The sequence below is a fragment of the Chinchilla lanigera genome, unplaced genomic scaffold, assembly GCF_000276665.1.
Source record: "Chinchilla lanigera isolate Chin_1 unplaced genomic scaffold, ChiLan1.0 scaffold00137, whole genome shotgun sequence".
Classification (NCBI taxonomy): Eukaryota; Metazoa; Chordata; class Mammalia; order Rodentia; family Chinchillidae; genus Chinchilla; species Chinchilla lanigera.
Genome location: NW_004955538.1, coordinates 1,595,656 through 1,612,304, shown reverse-complemented (window position 1 = coordinate 1,612,304; position 16,649 = coordinate 1,595,656). Strand labels below are relative to the sequence as shown.

The following is a 16,649-nucleotide window of genomic DNA, read 5'->3' as shown; positions in this document are numbered from 1 at the left end:
TTTTTTGGTTTTTCTCCGGTACCAGGAACCGAACTCACGACCTTGCGCTTGCCAGGCAAGCGCTTTGCCGCTGAGCTAAATCCCCAGCCCCTACATCTTTAATTTTATTGCTTGATACTGGTTTATTTTTATTTTTATTTTTATTTTATTTTTGTTTTTTTTTCCGGTACCAGGAATCAAACTCACGACCTTGCGCTTGCTAGGCAGGCGCTGTGCCACTGAGCTAAATCCCCAGCCCCTTGATATTGGTGTGTTGAGGACTGTTATATCTTCTTGATTCAACTTTGGTAGTTCATATATATCTAGAGAACTCCATCTCTTCTACATTTTCCATCTTCTTAGAGTACAAGTGGATGATCTTCCGGATTTCCACAGGGTCCATTGTGATTTCACCCTTTCCGTTCCTAATTGTGTGGATTTGAGTCTTTCTTTTTTTGATCAGGTTGGATAAGGGTTTGTCGATTTTATTTAATCTTTCTAAGAACCAACTTGGCAATTCATTGATTCTTTGTAGTGATTTTTAGTCTCCAATTAGTTTCTGCTCTGATCTTTATAATTTCCTCCCTTGTATGCGCTTTAGGCTTAGGCTGCTCTTCTTTTTCTAGAATTTTGAGGTTCACCATTAAGTTGTTTATTTGTACTTGCTCTGTTTTCCTGATATGGGTATTCACTGCTATAAATTTCCCCCTTAGGAGTGCTTTCATTGTGTCCCATAGGTTCTGGTATGTTGTATTGTTATTATCACTTAATTGTAGAAACTGTCTAATTTCTTGTTATTATCATTTAATTGTAGAAACTGTCTAATTTTTTCTTTAATTTCATCTGTGACACATCGGTTGTTCAGGAGTGTGCTATTTAATTTCCATGTGTTTATGAAGTTCTTGTGGTTTCTTTTGCTGTTGATTTCCAGTTCCATTACACTATGATCTGATAATATGCATGCGATAATTTCACTTCCTTTGCATTTACTTACGCATGTTCTATGAGCTAATATGTGGTCTATTTTGGACAACCTCCCATGTGCAGCTGAGAAAAATGTATATTCTGATGTTGTGGTGTGGAATACTCTTGTAGACATCTATTAAGTCCATTTGTTCAAAAGTTTGGTTCAGTTCTAATATTTCACTGTTGACTTTTTGTCTAGTTGATATGATTTTTGTGACAGTGGGGTATTGTGATCCCCTAATAGAATTGTATTAGTGCTTATTTGATTTTTCATGCCCATTAATTTTTTTTATACAGTTGGGTACACTGGTATTTGGTGTATATGTTTGTGATTGTTATCTCTTCCTCTCGGATTGTTCCCTTTGTTGCGGTGAAAAGCAGAGCACGAAGATACACCCACAGAAGTCAAGGAGAGATAAGCAAGACTTATTGTCCGGTGGACAACATTCAACATGGAGTTCAGAATGTGGACCCTAAGCGGTGCTGCAACTACAGATTTTATAGGGTCAGGTTCTGGGGATCAGGGAGGCAAGAACATTTCCTTATTTGGCTTGGAACGTGTCAGTGCAGCAGAAACTTGCATAACAGGGTGGGGTCTGTCAGCTCTTTTCCTTGTGTCCGTGTATGGATCAGAATATCCTGCCACATAGGAAGGAGGGAGAGAAGTGTTGCTTAGGTTGACTAAAGTTCACCTTAGCCCAAGATGTCTTTTTATTTCCTAACTCAAAATGGCTATGCTTTAGCCCCTAACACCTTTACAAGGATGTAGTGACCTTTGTCTCTTTTGATCAGTCTTGGCTTGATATCCACTTTGTTTGAAAATAGACTAGCTACCCCTGCTTTTATCTGGGTTTCTGTTACAAGGAGTGTTATTTTCCATCCTTTGACATTTTTCAGTCTATGAATTTCTTTTTGAATCTAATGTGTTTCTTGTATGCAGCATATTGTTGGATCTTGTTCCATTCTTCCAGCCTGTTTCTTATGAATGAGTGACTTGGTGAATTGAGATCCATTAATGTTGGTGGTTTTATAACTGATATGTGTTGATTTATCCTTGTAATATTATTTTCCTGTTGTTTGTTCCATTTCTTTCCACCTCTGGTTTTTGGTTTGTTTGGTTTTTTTTTTTTTGAGACAGGGTCTTACTATGCAGTTCAGGCTGGCCTTGAGCTCACTTTGTAGCCTAGGGTGGTCTTGAACTTGCTACGATCCTCCTGGCTCAGCCTCTGGAGTGCTGGGATTACAGGTGTGTGCCACTATGCCTGGCTCCACTTCTGTTTAACTGCTTGCCTTGTGTGGTGGTTTCATTCCATTGGGGTTCATGAAGTTGTAGTCCTTGTTACTGATTTCTTTCTTTTTGTTGTTGTTGTTGTTGTTCTCTTTCTATAATGTCCTTCAGAACATTTTATAATACTGTTTTGGTGGGTGATGAATTTCTTCAGATGTTCTTTGCAATGGAAGTATCTTATTCCTTCTGGAGTTTGAAAGATAGTTTTGCGTGTTACATCAGTCTGGGTTGGAGGTTGTTTTCTTTCAGGGCCAGAAATACTTCACTCTAAACTCTCCTTGACTTAAGATTTTGTGTTGAAAAGTTCAGTATAATTCTGGTGGGCTTTCCTTTATAGGTGATTTGTTTCTTTTCTCTAACAGCTTTTGATATTTTGTTCTTGTATTGAATTTCTGGAATCTGAACTTACTATATGCCTTGGTATAGATTTTTTTTAAAATCATGGCTAATTGGAGTTCTATATGCCTCACTTATTTGTATGTCAAATTCTTTTTCCCTTCTTGGGAAGTTTCCTGCCATTACTTCTGTGAACAGGTTTTTTTGTAGTTTGCACTATTCTCTCCTTTTTCATTGACTCTCATCAATCTTATGTTATTCTTTGCATCATTTAACTGCTGCTTGATTGATTTTTCATGGTTCTTTGCTTTTTTATTTTGGTGTTTTTGGTATAGGATCTTACTATGCAGTTCAAACTGGCCTTGAACTCACTTGTAGCCCAGGCTGATCTTAAACTCATAGCAATCCTGCCTTAGCTTCCTGAGTGCTGGGATTACAGACATGTGCCACCACATCCAGCCTGATATTTTTTGTTTGTTTGTTTGTTTTCTGGTACTGGGAATCGAACTCATGACCTTGTGCTTGGCAGGCAGGCGCTGTGCCACTGAGCTAAATCCCCAGCCCTAACCCTGATATTTTTTTAAGAAGCTTTTTTGGGTCTTTTTTTTTCCTTTTTTTTTTTTTTTTTTTTCCGGTACCGGGAATCAAATGCACAACCTTGCACTTGCCAGGCAAGTGCTGTGCCACTGAACTAAATCCCTACCCACCTATTTTTTCTTTTTAGTACCAGGAATTGAATTTGGCCAGAAGCACTGTACCACTGAGGTACATCCCCAACCCTCCCTTGCTATTCTTAAGAATCTTTCCTTTAATGGCCACTAGATGTAATCCTGTCTTGTATATCTGATATTCTGTCCTCACTTTGATTTATTCTCTGCATGTACTGTCAGTGGAATTTTAAATGTCCTGGATATCTGTTTGAATCTGTTTCATGGGTTCCATTTCTCTGCTATGTTGGGTGTTCATGGTTCCATCATTTTCCTAAGGCCCTCTTATTTTTTCATCTGCATCTGCGCTAGAGTCACTAACATACCTTTCGTTGTGATCCCCATCTCTGTAGTTATCTGAGAGATTATTTCTTACATGACTTTTTTCTAGAGCCTCCTTTGTCTGCTTTGTTTCTTTTGCTGTTACCACTTCAGAGAATTGGGGTGAATGGCTTTGGAATTGTCCCACCTCATGGCCCCCTGGGCTTGCCTTTGGGGAGCTGAAAGTCTGGGTTGCATCTTGCTTAAGTGTCTTTCATTTTCTATTTTTGAAAGTTTACTTCCTCAGCTGATGCTGTAAATTGTTTATGGCAAGTAGGTTTATTGCTAGTATATAAAACCCTTAGGAAATGACTGCTTCTCAGAGGTGTCTTCTAGCTGTAGCCAGCTTTTGGGTTTTGAGTTTGTTGCAAGATCCTATCTTTTCAGTTTATTTTGGATGTGAAGTTGCTGTCTACTTGGCCCAGCCCCTGATTCTTTAGCACTGGCCTATAGCACTTTTTATGACCCTTAGGCATATCAGGAAGAACAACCAGTTAGAACAATTATGTCACCTTAGCTAAAGTGGTACAATCAACAATAACAAAAAAAATTTAAAAAAAGAAATGGAGGCTGGGGATTTAGCTCAGCAGCACAGTGCCTGCCTGGCACAAGCACAAGGTCATGAGTTTGATTCCCGATATGGGAAAAAAAACAAAAAAACCCAACAAAAAAAACCAGTAAATAGCATCAAATGTAGCTTAAAATCACAAACTGTGGTAACTATTAATTTGCCACCTTTAACTGTATGAAGTTGATTTTTACGTATTTAACAAAATCTAAAACAAACCAGAAATTGTATGCAGTAAATATGCCATCATTATGGGGCTTTTACACTCAGGGGAGAAAATTTTATAGTGGCTAAGGGGGAAGAAACAGAAGAGGAAGAGGTTAGAAGGAAGCCTGGAGGATAGAGGAGATTATGCAAACTTTGGTGGAAAAGACAGGAGGGAAAGAGAGAAGGACAAAATACAAACACGATCAGAACAGAAAGCAACAACAACGAAAAACTAGAAACCATGTCCACACTAATATAATATAGGAACAATCAAGAGAAAAAAGAAAGGAAAAAAAAGTCTACTCCAGGGCATGTCTCTGCTGTCACTGGTAGACAGAGTGGACAGACAGATCCCGATCTGTGTTGATTAATCCCAGCAAGCCAGCCGTAGCTTTAGGGCGGTGTGGTGGATAATCTCAGCCGGCCTGTACCTTTAGTACCACTGAGGTTCAGCCTGGTTTCTGGCTGTGAGGCTGGAGCCCAATTTGTTCAGCCTGCAGCACCCCGCGTGCCTCCTGCTGGCTTGAACTCGGCTCATTGTCCTCCTGCAGACTTGAACTCAGTTCCCCCTCACCCTGACCCTGGGAGCCGCTAGATGGAGCCCGCAGCTGCCCTGAGTTCCGAGCTCAGTTAGCCCCTCTCCGAGATGGCTCCTGGCCAATCCCCCTCTCTTGGGGGACGCCTGAACCCGAATATCTCAGCAGCTCCTGCAGTCCGCTGTGTCCACTGCCCTGTTCTACTGCTGTGTTTCCCTGTGGAGGCCTCAGGTTACAGTAGTCCCTGCGTGTGCAGGTTCAAGCTGCTCTCCCAAGTGGTGAGTCAGGGCTCAGGGAGAAAGCGCTGCCTGCCTCCTCCTCCGTCCGTGTTGAGGTCTCTTCCTGTCCTATGGGCATCAGTTCTCACTTCAGATCCTTTTGGGTCCTGGGGCCCCAGTTCCCTCCTGTTCTCCTCATGTTGCTGTAATCCAGTGTCTGGACACCCAGTGTAGGAGTGGCTACTTCTTTGCTTTTCACTACCCTTTTCATGATTTGTGAAAGAGAGGCCAAGTTGGTTGAGTTTGATCCTGCACTGTTACGTCAGTAGTTACGGCTGGCATTTGGTAGTGCCTGATGAGCATGCCTTTCGGAGTCTGTGTCTCAGTCGTCATCCTCGGCAAATGCTGGGAACACGGAAGAATCCTATGCACAGAGGCAAGAAATGTCCCAGGCCTGGTGACTGGTTTTCCATCACAGTGGCACAAGTAGGTGTGTGTCAAAGGGACATGGCATGTGGCTGACCATGCTGGAGACCAGGACCAGGCCTGCCAGCTCTGATATGCCTTTGCTCTTCCCGCCTGGGCCTGTTGACGCCGTGGCCCAGATCCTCATCTTTTCACTGCAGGCTTCTGCCCCTGGGCCGCCACTCCCACCCAGTCCCTCATTTGTGGCAGCGGCACCTGTGTCCAGACATTGTCACATGTCCCCAGGAGGGCAGATCCTCTCCAGGAGAGGACCCTTGGCCTACAGAGTGCTACAGGGAAAGGTGCGGATGGTCACTGAGTGGGGAGAGGCCTGGTGGTCACCCAGTGGGGTGACCTTGCCCCGTCTGTGATCTCACCAGGCTTGGGGGCAGGCGTTGGAGCCTGGGTGACCTCTACCTAGCGGGGACCCAGGGACGGTCACAGGGGCTCTGTCTTCAGTGCAGAGGCGCCCAGGGCAGGACTTGATGCAGTCTTCACTCAGCTCTGCCTGCGCAGCGTGTCTCCTCCCTGCCCCGGAAGAGCTGTTTCCCAGCGTCATCAGCTGGGCCCAGTTCCACAGGACGGCAGCAGAATCACAAGGGAAGGACCCTGGGGCAGCAGCTTGGGAACGCCAGTGTAAATCAAGCTGTCTTCCTGATTTTGTCAGCTTCTGAGAATGTTTAATACCGACTGGACCGTGGCTTTCCAGGAGGGCGGCAGTGGGCCCGCTCCTCAGGCTCTGCCGACGTGACGTTTCCTCACGGGGCGACTTTGGCAACTGTGCAGTACGTGGCACTGCGGGTATCCTTTCCTGGCCTCCTGCCGTGGGCCAGGGCGCTGCAAGCGGCATGACAGCTGAGCAGGTCCCCAGCTGGCCCTGTCGCCGCAGCCTGGCCATTGTGGTTGCTGACTGTCGCCCGGCTTGCGGTCGGGGCCAGCAGCTGTTGTCTCCTGCGCGGTGTGCCCTGGCCCAGCCCTGGCTGACAGGAGGGATCGTGAGGGACACTGAGGCTGCGCATCGGCCTTTTACGCCCCCTGCAGCCCTTCCTTCTGCCAGGCTCTTGTTGTTGCCCAGGCGGCTGCGAATATTCAGCCACGCTGGTGGATGGCTCTGCAGCGAGGTCACCGCCTGCTGCTCCCCAGCCACGGCTGTAGGTGCAGGAGCTTGTCCGGGCCGGGTCCTTGTGTGCACAGTGTCTGTGACGGCTGAACAAACACCTGAGTGTCAGAAGGAAGGACTGCAGGTAAAACTGGAGTAGTGCGCAGTAACGTATCTGGGCTGTGCTCTGGGTACCTCAACAAATCGCTGAACCCCTGCATATTAAGAGAACAGGGGCTGGGGACACAGCTCAGTGGCACAGCGCCTGCCTGGCAAGCACGAGGCCCTGAGTTCAATTCCTGGTACCAAAAAACCCAAACCAAAACAAAAAAGAACAGAATCCTGCTGCCGGGTGTGCTGGTGCATGCCTGTGAGCCCAGTATTCAGGAGGCTGAAGCAGGAGGATCACTTTGAATTCAAGGCCAGCCTGGGCCACAGAGTGAGACCCTGGCTCAGACAAAAAACCAAAAAACAAATCGTGCCTACTGAAGTAAAAAGGGTTTCTCCCAAGTATCCGGTGGTTCTGTCCCTTTAAGTGTGGGCCGCCTGGGGGTGGGGGGCGCGGCTCGCTAGGTGTGGTTGCAGAGGGTGGCTTCTTGGGGCTGAGCCGGGTGTCTGCGGAGCACCCCGGCAGCGGGGAGATGGAGCATTAGGAAGATGAGGCAGCTCTGCTCCCAGAACTGAGATGCTTAGGTCAGACCCGGTGAGCATTGCTCAGGTGCTTGATTCTTGAAAACCGGTGAATACATTCTAATGAGTAATCTTAATTATTAATCTTACTGGTAAGTTTAATCAGGTATTTTAGTATCTGTGTTTATCAATATGTGAAATAAACTACCAAAGATAGTTTCAGGTTATTGGATGGGGAAGATTTTAAAGTGTGTTGTAATCTCTTAAGAATTTTGATTTCAGCTGGTTGTGGTGATGTGTAATCCCAGCACTCAAGGAGGCTGAGGCAGGAGGATCTCAGGTAAAGCCCAGCCTAGGCAAATTAGTGACTTAAGGAGATCATGTCTCAAAATAAAAAATGCAAGAAAGGTCTGGGAATGTAGCTCAGTGTGAGGACCCTGGGCTCAGTCCTCAGCACCACAACTAAAGCCTTAGTTTTTATAAGATAATGTAGAGATAGTGATGGACCTTAATTTCTGGTGGGAAAAGTGAAACCTAACCAACTGGTTTGAAGTTTGTGAACTTTAAAATTCTGATGACGGGTGATGGATATGATTTGATGAGCCTGAGTCTGAGGCCAGCCTGCTTTGTCAGTTAGCTGTCTTTTCACTGTGCCCCAGTGTCGAGCAGGTGAACAGTCTGCGGGAGATCCAAGCTCTGCGGCGCCTGAACCCGCATCCGAACATCCTCACCCTGCACGAGGTGGTCTTGTGAGTATGCCTGCAGCTCGGGGGTCTCTGGATGGGGAGATTTGATGATAAGGAGTAAAGATCTCTTTTTAGGAAAACCACGGTAGACACTTTCAATAACTGCTTTGTAGCTTGGCGAGCAACAACTTTCATTTTATTTTATTTCATTTTATTTTAGTTTTTTAATACAAAGTCTCACTATGTAGTCCAGCCAGGCTTTGAACTCACCATTCAGCCTAGGCTGGCCTTGCAACCAGCGATCCTCCTGCCTCAGCCTCCTGGCTGCTGGGTTTAGTTATGTACCACTGTGCTGGGTTTCATTTTTTCTTTTGTCCCATCTGTATCTGGACAGTGCCTGCATCCCCAGGGCAAAGCCTTCCTGTGAGTGACCCATGTCCCGGAAGCAGACATCATCAGGGTTCGGCCCCTGTCGCATGCCTGGGCTGCCACAGCCTCGAGTGTGACTCACAGGCCCACCTTGTCCTCACTGCACTCCCCTTGCCTTCCTCACTGTTGACGGCGTTGCAGGGCGTTTCTCGTTCTCGTCTGATTGTGGAGTAGGTTTGCACCCCTGTCAAGAAGACCAGCACTCCGGGAGGCTGAGGCAGGACATCACAAATTGGAGCCCAGCCTGGGAAACAGTGAGACCTTGTCTCTACACTTAAAAGGTTTTTTGAAGGGCTGGGGATGTAAGTGAGTGTTAAATCCTGTGTTCAGTCTCTATTACAAAAAGAGGAGGAGGAGGAGGCGGAGGCTGGCCTGTCCCCTGAGGCGCCTTCTTCCGGCAGCTCCTGAGCCTGGGAGGCCCTGTTTGGGGCCCCCTGTGTTGGCCGGGGTGGCGGAATGCAGTTAAATGAGAGCTGCATGTGCGACCACCGGGCCTGAGTTAGGTCAGCTTCCTTTGTTTTGCTTAGCCAACTCTCAGGTCTCTTTTTGTCTCTCTTTTGGTAGTTAATTTTATATTTTCAAGCATCTTTCTCTCTGTTTTTTTTTTGTCGTTTTGAGACAAGGTCTCACTGTGCAGTTCAGACTGGCCTTGAGCTCACTTTGTAGCCCAGGCTGGCCTCAAACTCACAGCAATCCTCCGGCCTCAGCCTCCCATGTGCTGAGATTATCACCATGCCCAATTCAAACACACCTCTTTTAAGAAGGACTTTTAGCCAGGTGTGTTTGTTGCATGCCCAGCACTCAGGAAGCTGAGGCAGGAAGGTTGCTACAGGTTCAAGGTCATCCTGGATGATACAGTGAGTTCTTATCTCAAGAAAAGAAGCAAAACAAAATAAAAAGGCTTTTAGAATATTGCTTAAAGTAGGCTTTTCTAGCATTTTATTTTTATTTTTTATTTTATTTTAATTTTTTTCTTCTTTTTGTGGTGTTTTTTGTTTTTTGTTTTTTTGGTACCGGGAATCAAACTCAGGACCTTGCACTTGCCAGGCAGGCGTTTATGCCACTGAGCTATGTCCCCAACCCCTCTAGCATTTCAAATTAATTTTAGCTGAAATATTAATTAAAAATAAAAGCCTCCATTGTTTCATAATTGTACCTTCTTCGCCTGATGTAGGAGTATTGTACATTTATCAAAAATGTTTACAAATTAGTTAAATATTTGATTATATTTTGTGACTAAGGTGAGGAAAAATGTTTTAAAAGCCTGCTTTCTTCTTCAGTGACAGGAAATCTGGTTCTCTTGCACTAATATGTGAACTTATGGACATGAATATTTATGAGCTCATACGAGGTACGTAGAACACTTGGGAAGCTTCTCGGAGGTCTTCTTGGAGCTCGTAGTTCCCGTATGCTTTGTGGTAGTTCTCGAAACCGCGTGTCACCGTCGTGCAGTGGCGATGAGTAAATATGCAGAGTAGAGCCAGGCAAGGTGGTGTACGCCTGTGATCCCAGCACTCGGGAAGCTGAGGCAGGAGGATCTGCCAGAGTTCAAGGGCAGCCTTGAGACCCTGTCTTGAAAAAACAGTGGTTGTTACACTGTGTTGCTTAGGAAGTGATGAGGAGGAGTACAAACATGTTCAGCAGAGACACAAATGCAATACTTTGGAGCTGAAGTTGATTGAAGTCACAGAGAACACAGAGCAAATTATTTCATTATGCGATTTAAAATATGCGGTCGTAAAAAAACCAAAAAAACACAGTCGTACATCACTAACAGTGTGAGGAGGCGAGTTGGATCCAAGTTACTGCCTGCAGGTTGGTCAGAACACTTGGGGGTCACTATTGGAGACGGGCGCTGGCTTTGTGGCTGGTGGGCCGCGTTCATACAAGCTGCGGGCCTTGCGCCCTGGCCCGCTGCAGGCTCCCATTCGCCCGTCTCGGGTTCAGCACTGTTTCTCCCGGGACCCTCCGGGTTAGGGCGGGAAGGGAGTGGGCTGTGAACACCGCCGGGAGCTGCAGGCCGAGCAGAGGGGGGCCCTGGTGTCCAGAAAGCACAGGAGGGGCTAAAATGCTCACAATTTCCGATTCAGGCTGGGTGCACCCGGAAGGCTGAGACAGGAGGGTCGTAAGTTCGAGGTCAGCCTGGACAACATACTTCAACTCCGATGCACTTTTTAAAAACGCTGTTTAGAGCGGTCACAATAGACAAGGCTTTTGTGTTCAGGAGTAAACTCCCTGGACCTGCTGTCTTGTTCCAAGCAGTCTGGACGGATGCCGTGGCGCTCTAGGGCCCATAGCAGGTGCCGCAGGGGCGCGTGTGTCACTGGAAGCTGCGGAGGTTCACCCCCCGGCTCTGCAGTCTTCTCCTCAGCCCAGGTGTGTCCTCTTCGCACTCGGGCTGCAGTGCAGCCAAGAGGTGGGCTGCAGGGGGAGCTGCCCGGGGTCCAGTGGGTGGCAGATGCTGAGGGCTAGGCTGACGTGGCCTCCTGCAACGGCAGGAAAGGAGAGTGCGGGGACACAGCGGGGACAAGAGCCCCGGCCCCCGCCACCTGGAGCCCACGCGCTGACGAGCCGTGAGCCTCAGCCCGCATCCAGCCGGGCCCTGGGCTGCCCTTGTGAGGCGCGAGGCCGCATGGTACCGCACACCCCTCCCTGCCCACAGGCCCCTGCTCAAGGTCCGTGTCCAGCTGGCCATGGGAGCCCCGGGTGATACCAGTCTAGGCTGCAGCTGGGGCAGGTGGCCCGAAGTGTGCCACAGTACTGGGCCTTGAACAGATCGCAAGAGATAAAGCGAGTGTGTCTGACTGCCCTTGGCAGGCGGCACCGCGGCTCATTCCCGTGCATAGGTATGCGCCATGCCTCATTACAGGGCAACACAGTAAATTTGCAGACACTGCTATGGTAGATAAATTCAGTTGTCTTGGTTTTGTTTTGGTACTAGGACTGGAACCAGGGCCTACACTGAGCTACATGGACAACCCATTTTTAAATTAAGGCAGGATTTCACTAAGTTGCACAGGCTGGGCTTGAACTTGGAACCCTCCTGCCCCAGCCTCCTGGGTGCTGGGATTCCAAGTCTGCACTGCAGTCCTGGTAATTCAGTTGTATTTTTGTATTTCATGAGGTCTGACCCACTGAGGGTCAGGTGCACCTTTTGTGTGTGCTAGCAGGAAAGAGGACATGTTAGCAACAGGCCTAAGACTTGAAGCCTTGTTCCTTAGCAGTGTGAATTTCGTCCTCATCAAAAGTTCTGTTCAGTCTTTGGTTTCACCGCACTCCGCATGAAAGGAAGTGGACTTTTATGTCCCGGCAATGCTGCCACTTCTGTGGGCGCTGGACTCAGCGTGGCCAGGTCCATGCCGCCCTTATGCCTGGCCCTGTGCCCTCCAGAGCAGCACTTCCGTCACGGGGCGCTGGCGGGAGCCTGCTCAGCTCAGGTCCAGGGCGCCTCACGTGGCCGAGAGTGTGGCGGGCACCTCCAGGCCTGGGCGCAGGTCCCACGAGCGCCCTGATGGGCTGCGGTGACACAGCTGCGGCTTCATTTCCTCCCGGCCGTGCCGCTTTGTCACAGTGCTCACTTGGCGTTCTTCTGTCACTGCTGGGGATGGAACCAGGGCCTGGCTCCTGCCAGGAAAGCAGCGCTCACCCCCAGCCATGTATGCAGCCCTTTTCTTTTTATTGTATTCTGAGCCAGGGTCTCGCTAAGCTTTGCAGGTTGGCCTTGAACTTGTGATCCTCCTGTCCGAGCCTTCAGAGGAGCTAGAGGCAGAGGCATGTGCTACTGCACCCAGCAAAAGTTGTACAGTTACTGGTATTATAGATGATATTTTTGTCAAGGTAATTTTTTGGTTTTTTGTTTTGTTTTGTTTTTTGAGAGAGAGGGGCTCACTATATAGCCCAGGCTGGCCTTGAACTCAGAGCCATCCTCCCGCCTCAGCCTCCTGAGTGCTGGGATTATAGGCGTGCACCACCATGCATGGCTGAATTAAGAAAATTAAAAAGGGCTGGGGACGCAGCTCAGTGTGAAGGTCCTGGGTTCAGTCCCGGTGTTACAACAAATGAAATGAAACTAAGAGCACACAGCGCTGATAACGAGTCAGGGAAACGTGCCGCTCCACCACACAGCATGACGCTGCAGGGCTCTTAGTGGGCATTGAGCTTAATGTCTGCTGCTGTGAAAAGAGATGGCGTGGCTGGGTGTCTATAATCTCAGCCTGTGGGAGGCTGAGGCAGGAGGATCACCACGCGTTTGAAGCCAACCTGGGCTACATGGTGAAACCCTGTCTGAAAATCAATCAGTAAGTAAACAAATGAAGAGATAGCCTGAACTGTGGAACCCAAAGCAAGCAGGGGACTTTTGTCCACCATAATCCCTTCCCTTGAAAATGGAGCTCTCCAGTTTGCCACCATGCCACATGCCTGTAGCACCCCAGTTGGGAGGCTGAGGCAAGAGGATCACTTTAGCCTAGGAGTCTGAGACCAGCCAGGGCAACCTAGCAAGACCTTATCTCAAAATAAATAAAGAGCTCATGTAGACGGGAAGCCTGGGAAGGTGCGGTCTGCAGGAGTCACAGGAGGCCTGGCATCCGGCCTGCATGACGACTGCTCGCGTGCAGTGGGCGTTTAGATGAAGCTGCCCCAGTGTGCCGGGCTTCGGCGACGTTCTGTCAGGCACTCCGTGTGCCTAGGACTGCTTCAGGTGGTTTTTCACAGGACTTGAGATTTTCAGGTATCGTTAACTAAGAAGGGACGCATTTTTTATTTCAAGACAGGGTAGGCGTCCTCGGTGACCCCATTTCCTCTCCCCTTGACTGCCCAGGGAGAAGGCGCCCCCTCTCAGAGAAGAAGATCATGCGCTACATGTACCAGCTGTGCAAGGCCCTTGACCACATGCACAGGTGCGGCTGGGCGGCTCGGGAGGAGACGGCAGAGTGTTGAGAGCAGCGCAGGCCCGGCCACCCGGTCGGTGCGGTGCAGTCGGTTCTGTTCTCCCTTTGTGCCCACTGCAGAAACGGGGTGTTCCACAGAGACGTGAAGCCGGAAAACATACTCATAAAGGTAAGCACTTACAGAAAACTTGATACCGACTAACCGTGGACATGACACCTTTCCCCCTGGGTGAGGTTTCAATCCCCGATAACTGGAAAGCATGTTCTGGTAGGTTTTTTCCCCTCCGAGTTTAGAAAAGGTTCATGTCATAAGTGTCAGCAGCATACCTCTCCCCCGGCGGTGTGCTGTCCCCTCACGCTGCAGAGGGGACCTCGGTCCGTCCCGAGCTTACGTGGCAGGTGCCACGATCGAGGCAGGAGAGGGTCAGATGCCACAGCTGGGGAGGGTGTGTCGCTCTGAAGCCGCCGTGCTGCCCACGTGGAAAGTGTGCCCTGCGCCGTTCCCTGCACCTGCCTGAGGCCACATGGCTGCCGGAGCCTTGGAGCTGGGTGACGCTCTGAGGGGCCCGGGTGGGGTCCTGCACCAGGACATGGCCTTCCAAGCCCATGGGCCGTGGGGAGGTGTCTCTGCCTCAGCCAGAGTGTACGTGTGTCCCCACGCCCGCGTGGGCCCTCACAGCCAGCTGTGTGCCACACGAGCTCGTGTCCGTGCTGGGCTGCCTCGGGTGACGGGGGCTGTGGCCTGAGATGCCCTCGCCCTGCTCTCTCGCAGCAGGACGTCCTGAAGCTCGGGGACTTCGGGTCGTGCCGCAGTGTCTACTCCAGGCCGCCGTACACCGAGTACATCTCCACCCGCTGGTACCGGGCCCCTGAGTGCCTGCTCACCGACGGCTTCTATACCTCCAAGATGGACCTGTGGAGCGCAGGCTGCGTCTTCTACGAGATCGCCAGGTGCGGCCAGGCCCTGCGTGGCCCCTGGGTGAGGCTGCCCCACACCTGTGCCTCAGCACCCCGGGCTCGGGGCATTCCGCCTCCTTCTAGTTTTTAAACCAGCAGGTGAACTGTTCTGTGCATCTTCCTGGCTTGCTTTGCCCGTGGAGCCGGCACCAGCAGGTCCTGATGCTGGGTGGATCCCTCGTTGGGCTTGGTGATGAGAGGGACAGATGGACAGACTGGTCCCAAACGGAGAGGCAGCGTCCGGCCACCTCCATGGGGCCTGCGTGGGAGCCTGTGAGAGGCTCTGCCCACCAGGCTGAGGACAAGGCGCCTCGGGCAGTGGGCCCAGCCCCGTGGCCCCCAGGCAAGGACCTAGGGCTACCCGGTCTCGCTGCCCAACTGGCCGCTCCACAGAGACGGCCAGTGCATGCTAGGGCTCACGGCTTTTGGTGAATAACTTGTCACTGTGTAAAGCCAAGAGGGACGTCGCTGAAGCCCCAGGGATCAGCGGACAGTCCTGGTTCACTCGCCGAAGCCCTGGAGTGGGCCAGGAAGGGTGCTGGGGACCTCGGCACGAGGGCCGCGCGGCCGCCTCGGTCTCGGCCGTCCGCCCGAGCTGTCCTCTCCCTCCTGCCACTGTGGGAGGCTGTGGCCGGCTCAGTGCCAGCCGGGCCACAGCAGAGCGTTTCAGCTCAGCCTGGTGACACAGCGCATGCTGCGTTTCCTTATCCAAGCCAAGTCTAAAACCTCTCACACGTCTGTCCTCGAGACCTGACCTGACTGCCTGCACTTGGTCACACAGCTCAGTCACCGGGTGTGGTCACCGTCGCATATCCCTGCAGGGACAGAGGGCACTCGGGTGGGGCGGGGCTCCGGGGTGGCTGCAGGGGAAGGAGCCAGCTAGGAGAAGCCCGAAGGCCTTGCTGGCGCCTGCCCCTGTCCCCCCAGCCTGCAGCCCCTCTTCCCTGGAGCAAGCGAACTGGACCAGATCTCAAAAATCCACGACGTCATTGGCACACCTGCTCCGAAGACCCTGACCAAGTTCAAGCAGTAAGCACTGGGACCCTGAGGGCAGACCTGGTAGGGGGCGAGCTGTCTTGGGGGCCTCAGCGGCTCACTGCTGCCTCGAAGGGGCTGTGCAGGCCCCGAGCCAGCCTGTGTGGTTGAGTCCAGGACTTTGCACTGAACTGCACCCCCAGCCCTTTTTTATTTCATTTTGAGGCAAGGTCTCACCCAGTAGCTAAGTTGCCTGGCCTGGGCTTGAATTTAGGATCCTCCTGCCTCAGCCTCCAGAGCACTGGGATTGGAGGTGTACACTGCCATGCCTGCCAAAGCCTGTCTTTGAGGAGAGCAGGGCTGCACTCTTCCCTGAGCACCACAGAAGGTCCTCGGCATCTCTCTGGGGACCTGGGAATTGGGTTTTGGGCCCAGAATTGCACACAGGACTTGAAGTGCTTGGGTAGGCGGTGCTCCCGGGCACAGGCCGTGGCTTAGGGCGAGTGTCGATGTCTCAGTAGACCCTGGTTTTGCTTTACTCAGAGGTGAGGGGTTCCGCAGGCCGAGGGAAACCCCCAGCAGTCTCAGGATCCCAGAAGATGCAGATCACAGCCGTTCTGGACTTGGGTTTTTTGGTTGTTTTTCCTTTTCTTCAGCTTTATTCTCAAATGAGAAGGTAATATTAATCTTTTATAGGAGAGGTGGTTCTCTTGCATTTATAACATAAGAGACTCCACATACACCCTCCTCATTTTTTAAATTTTATTTTGAGACAGGGTCTCACCAAATTGCTAAGTTGCCCAGGGTGGGCTCGAACTTGTAATCCTCCCGCCTCAGCCTGCTGAGTAGTTGGGATTACTGGCGAGCGCCACTGCCCCTGGCCACAGTCCTTTTAAGGAGGCAGTTTTTGTAGCGCAGTCTTAGGCTCATGGCACAAGTGAGCAGCAAGCTGGGGGCGCTGGCCTCCCAACGGCACCCCCCGCCGCCATCGCCCGCCCTGGGCTTGCTCTTGGCATCATGCTCACACGGGCAGGGCCTCACCCGGGCATGGGGCCCTCAGAGGCGGGATGGTGACGGTGACAGCTCCGGATGATCATTTCCTGTTGGGTTTTCAATGCAGGTCGAGAGGTATGAGTTTTGATTTTCCTTTTAAAAAGGGATCAGGAATTCCTCTCCTGACAGCCAATTTATCCCCGAAGTGCCTCTCCCTCCTGCACGCTATGGTGTCGTATGACCCGGACGAGCGCATTGCTGCCCACCAGGCCCTGCAGCACCCCTACTTTGAGGAGCAGAGGTAAGGCCCCCTGCTGTGCTGTGTGGGCCTGTGGGCAGGTGGGGCTGTGGGCTGGGCCTGGAGCACTGGCCCTGCCCTTACCGTGGCGGTGCGCCCTCC

General features: G+C 50.7%; 1 protein-coding gene across 8 annotated transcripts in view; it reads left to right on the top strand.

The window, feature by feature from the left end:
* Positions 1-16,649, top strand: part of Mok (MOK protein kinase) — a gene marked incomplete in the record, with an annotated part of 32,863 nt that overhangs the window by 9,548 nt on the left and 6,666 nt on the right. For 6 of the 8 annotated variants that reach the window (XM_013507838.1, XM_013507839.1, XM_013507834.1 and 3 more), the window contains 7 exon segments: positions 7,980-8,069; positions 9,716-9,786; positions 13,204-13,333; positions 13,445-13,493; positions 14,097-14,275; positions 15,209-15,310; positions 16,377-16,550. In XM_013507838.1, coding sequence (XP_013363292.1) covers positions 7,980-8,069; positions 9,716-9,786; positions 13,204-13,333; positions 13,445-13,493; positions 14,097-14,275; positions 15,209-15,310; positions 16,377-16,550 — 795 coding nt within the window. 8 annotated transcript variants of the gene reach the window in all.